At 34.7% G+C, this 4,794-nt stretch overlaps 1 protein-coding gene across 1 annotated transcript; it reads left to right on the forward strand.

Moving 5' to 3' along the window:
* Nucleotides 1-496: 496 nt before the first annotated feature.
* Nucleotides 497-2,790, forward strand: LOC141665073 (uncharacterized). Its single transcript, XM_074471056.1, has 4 exons — nucleotides 497-695; nucleotides 798-1,272; nucleotides 1,729-2,209; nucleotides 2,314-2,790. Exons 1-4 carry the CDS (start codon nucleotides 497-499, stop codon nucleotides 2,788-2,790), a joined length of 1,632 nt encoding a protein of 543 aa, XP_074327157.1.
* The last annotated feature ends 2,004 nt before the right edge of the window (nucleotides 2,791-4,794 follow it).

Below are 4,794 nucleotides of genomic sequence, written 5' to 3' on the forward strand. Positions count from 1 at the left end.
CATGAGTTCTACTGGAGGAAAGATTGACCATTCAATAAACAGAGGTGGTGCGCCATATTGCTTCAAGGTCCAAGGTGTTAATTACCACAATATAGGAAGTCTGATCCCAACTGACGATAACACTCCAAAGTTTTGTCAGCTTTATATCTATGAGACATAGGACGAAATCAACAACAGGATCAATGCAGTTAATGGTGGCAGGGATGCTGGTAATGAAGAAATTGTACAATCTTTGTTGCATATGTTGGATGAGCATAACAGGTTGGTTAAAGGTTTTTGTATGGCTTGCGAAAGGGTTAGGCAAAATGCAGTAGATGAGTTTAAATTGGTTCTGATTTCATCGAGTTCAGCAAGTGGCCGACCAAATCACATTGCTCCATCAAATGAGGTAGCAGGATTGATTGTTACTTCTCCTTATGCAAAAGGCTGTCGAGATACTGTCATTGATTCTAGAGTTGACGGATTACAGAGGATTTTTTAGACCGATCCACGTTTCATGCAACTTCAATATCCATTACTTTTCCCTCACGGAGATATTGGATATTACTGTGAGATCCTACTAAATAGATCTGTGAAGCATTCTAAGAGAGACTTAGAAGTTACTGAATCTAAAGATCCTGACGAAAAAGGTGCTAGAGTGTATATTACAATGAGAGAGTTTTATAATTATAAACTAATGATACGTCTTTCAGAAGGTACAAATTTGCTATTTAACAGAAGTATAATTTCTCATTCAGCTGTTCAACTTTGTGATAATTAGTTTTTATTCGATTCATTTATACATTTTATTGTAACAGGTTTGACACCGCATCTTGGAGGTCGTTTATGGCAGCAATATGTTGTGGATGCTTTCACTGCAATTAAGCAGTACAGATTGGACTGGATTAGAGACCATCAAACTACTATAAGATCTGATCTCTACCATAATATCAGAGATGCAATGCAAAAGGGAGATAGAAATCCATCCAATATTGGTAAAGCAATCATTCTTCCAGCTTCATTCACCGGATGTAAGCGCTATATGACTCAGTATTTTAAAGACTCATTAGCAATATGTCAAACTTTAGGACATCCTTCATTGTTCCTTACTATGACCACTAATACAAATTGGCCCGAAATTCAGCGCATGTTAAAACATATGCTTGGTGTTGATGTTGCTGATGCACCTGATGTTGTAGCCAGAGTCTTTAAAATGAAGGTTGATCAACTTATAGATATGATTAAAAGGAAAAATTATTTTGGCAGATGTATAGGAGGTATAATTTTCGCTAAGTTTTTTTATACTCACACAATTATTTCTAAATTGTTATATCAAAATGCACTTTTAGTATATATTTTTCCTGGTACTAACCGTTTTTCTACAATATTTCCATAGTGATGCATGTAATTGAATTCCAGAAGCGTCGACTGCCTCACGCACATATATTAATTTGGTTGCACCCCGACGATAGACCTAAAACAACTAAGCAAATTGATAAAATGGTATCAACTGAAATTCCCGATCCAGAAATTGATCCAGTTGGATATAATGCCGTGAGCAATTATATGATCCACGGACCATAGGGTTCTGATTATACTAAATCTCCATGCATAGTCAAAGGCAACTGTATAAAGCATTTTCCTAAGCGGTATTTTCATTAAGATCCTTAAATTATAAATACTTTACTTTGTTAATACCTCCAGTTTTATTACCAATTTTTTTACAATTTTAAATATGTTTTGTTACAGGTATAATTCTAATACATTTTTTGATGAGTGTGGATTTCCCATATATAAAAGATGGAGGACTGGAATTACCATTAACAAGAAGGGGGTCAATCTTGATAATCGCTTTGTTGTCCCATTCAATCGCGATCTTTTGGTGCATTTTCAATGTCACATGAATCTGGAGATTTACAATAATTCAAGATCATTAAAGTACCTTTTCAAATATTGTCTAAAGGGTCATGATACGGCAACAATGTGTTTGAGAAAAACACGTGCAGGTACTTCTGTAACAATCCCAAAAAAAGCACAAAAAGGTCCGATTGATGAGGTAAAACATTATTTGGATGGGAGATATGTTTGCGCGTCAGAAGCATCTTGGAGGATATTTGCTTTTGACATTCATTCCCGTTGGCCATCGGTAGAGAGGTTACCGATATATTTACCAGGCGAGAAGCATGTTTCGTTTAAGGCTGGAGATCTCTTGGAGGATGTTTGTGACAAGGCAATATAAAAAAAACCAAGTTAGAAGCATGGTTTGATGTAAATCAGACGTTCCCAAATACGAGGAATTATAGTTATTCTAAATTTCCAAATAAATTTACTTAGCATCCTCGACCTGGTATCTGGAAAGAAAGGAAAAGAAGAGATGTTATTGGGAGACTCTCTGAAGTGCATTCATCAAGTGGTGAACTATTATATCTCCGCATGTTGTTACTTAGGAAGAAAGGTTCCAGGTCTTTTGAAGATCTTAAAACTATTAATGGACATATCCACAAACCATTCAAGGAAGCATGCGCGGCCCTTGGTCTTTTACAAAATGATAACCAATGGCATGAAGCAATTGACGAGAACTCCCACACATCATTGCCTCCACAGTTACGTGCAATGTTTGTCAATATTTTGGCATATAGCCCTATTTCAGATCCACTTAGACTTTGGGAAGCTAATTGGCAATGTATGTCGGACGATATTCTCAACATCAGGCGACATATCCTTAATGATCCTCATCTATACCTATCAGACGAAGATTTGAAGAATTATGCACTTGCTGGTTTATATCTCATTATCATACTACCTGAATAATTAACATAATTTTGTTTTAGATATTATATGTAGTATACTTTTAAACTAACATAACACTTCATATATATATAAATTGAATTCAGATCAACATTTCCAGTAGAGTACCTGAACTCATTAAATATGCCTTGCATTCCTAAGCACGAGTTAAACATCAAGGTTGGCGTCGTTGTCATGCTTATGAGAAATTTAAACCAAATTATGGGATTGTGTAACGACACGCGAATGATTATGACATCCTACAAGAAGAATAGTATTGAGTGTGAAATATTATGCGGATCCCATGTTGGCTCAAAATATTTGATCCCGAGGATAGAGATGATTCCAACAGATACCAGCTGGCCTTTTAAGTTTAAAAGAATTCAGTTCCCACTCCAGATTTGTTATGCAATGACAATTAATAAGAGCCAGGGCCAATCACTTGACACGGTTGGTCTATACCTTCCCAGAGCAGTGTTTTCTCATGGCCATGTCTACGTTGCCATCTCAAGAGTTACAAGACCAGAAGGTCTCCACATTCTCATCGACAGTGATGATGGTACCACCACAAATATTACATCAAATGTAGTCTATGAAGAAGTATTTTACAGCCTACCGAGCATAAATGATGAGAATGTATCAGATTAGTTATTTGTACTGCACATTTACAATCCTGACTAAGTTACTCATCATTTTATTATAATTGGTAGTTTGAGAAATTATTTGTTATTAAATTATAATTATATCAGGTCATATTGGTTATTGATGCTCATATGCGAAGTAAAAGGCAGATTCTCGAATAGTTTTTTATGCATATCAAATTCTCAATATAATTAGATGTGATATGTTTTATATTAATAAGGAGACATTATGATAATCAGAGAAGATTATGGGATAACAACAATATCTATCAGATAACTAAATCATATTTAAATATTTGTTTAATATCATGTTTATGTTACTAATTGATCTTCTATTTCAACACAATCTTTTTTTTCCATGCTAATATTAGTGTAAGCTGTTAAGGATCATCATACAACTCTAATAGATATCTATTGATTGAGATTTTCATGGACTAATTATCAGCCTATCACCTTAACTATAAAGATAGTGTATATCTTTATTAAAAATACAGCCGATTGTCTTAAACGCTCCACACATTCGGATTTTTTTTGCTATATATCCAACTTACAAACTAATTTCAGAGTTCAAATGGCAGAACATCCAAGTATAATTACAATTCATTACCTCTTTGTTGATATGAACATTTAACATACTCCTTTTTTGATAACATCTATTAACTTTTTCATTACTCAGATATGCTGGACCATCATCATTTATCCAATCTGGATGGTAATCATACTGTTTGGACTTTGAAGGTCCGTGTGACAAGAAAGTGGGCATCAACTAATCGACAAGGTGTTTTAGTCAGGCACAATCTTATTTTATTGGACTGTGAGGTTTGATTGAATAACTATGTGACTTATACCACATCTATGATTGTGTTTTCCAGCCTCTATCCTAAGATTTTCTTTTTTGCAGAATAATCATATACTTGCAATTGTTCCACCAGCTCTTTGGAATTTGTTTGCCTTTATCATTAATCCTGGCACATTGTTACATATCAGAAATGTTCAGGTTCTTCCAGCTGATGGGTTTTTGAGGCCTGTACGTTCTGCAAATTACATCACGTTTCTTCCCATCACTGTGGTGGTGTTGGAACCTGAGGAAATTTTGAGTATACCGCGCCATAAATTTGATTTGGTTCTTGTGACGCTCCTATATAATTCTCTTCATTGTTCTGCTCTCGATGAGCATCCTATTTATTCCACTAGTATTGCGTATTAAATTTTAGAACAAATCGGTTACAATTTGTTGTTTTTAACTTTAAATTTATTATTGTAGATGTTATTGGAATTGTTGAACTCCTGCAATCAGTACAATCAATTATGACAAGATTTGGTGAAAATGAAGTGTTACGATTCAGAATTTCAGATGGCGTGTAAGACTCTTCAATAAAAATTTTGA

The sequence above is a fragment of the Apium graveolens genome, chromosome 6, assembly GCF_009905375.1.
Source record: "Apium graveolens cultivar Ventura chromosome 6, ASM990537v1, whole genome shotgun sequence".
Lineage (NCBI taxonomy): Eukaryota > Viridiplantae > Streptophyta > Magnoliopsida > Apiales > Apiaceae > Apium > Apium graveolens.

Excerpts from the sequence above, each read along its gene's own strand:
- LOC141665073 (XM_074471056.1), top strand. The coding sequence starts at position 497 with ATGCAACTTCAATATCCATTACTTTTCCCTCACGGAGATATTGGATAT. Across the intron at positions 1,273-1,728 it reads GGAGGTATAATTTTCGCTAA|GTATAATTCTAATACATTTT; the intron begins GTTTTTTTATAC and ends GTTTTGTTACAG. Across the intron at positions 2,210-2,313 it reads TGGAGGATGTTTGTGACAAG|CATCCTCGACCTGGTATCTG; the intron begins GCAATATAAAAA and ends AAATTTACTTAG.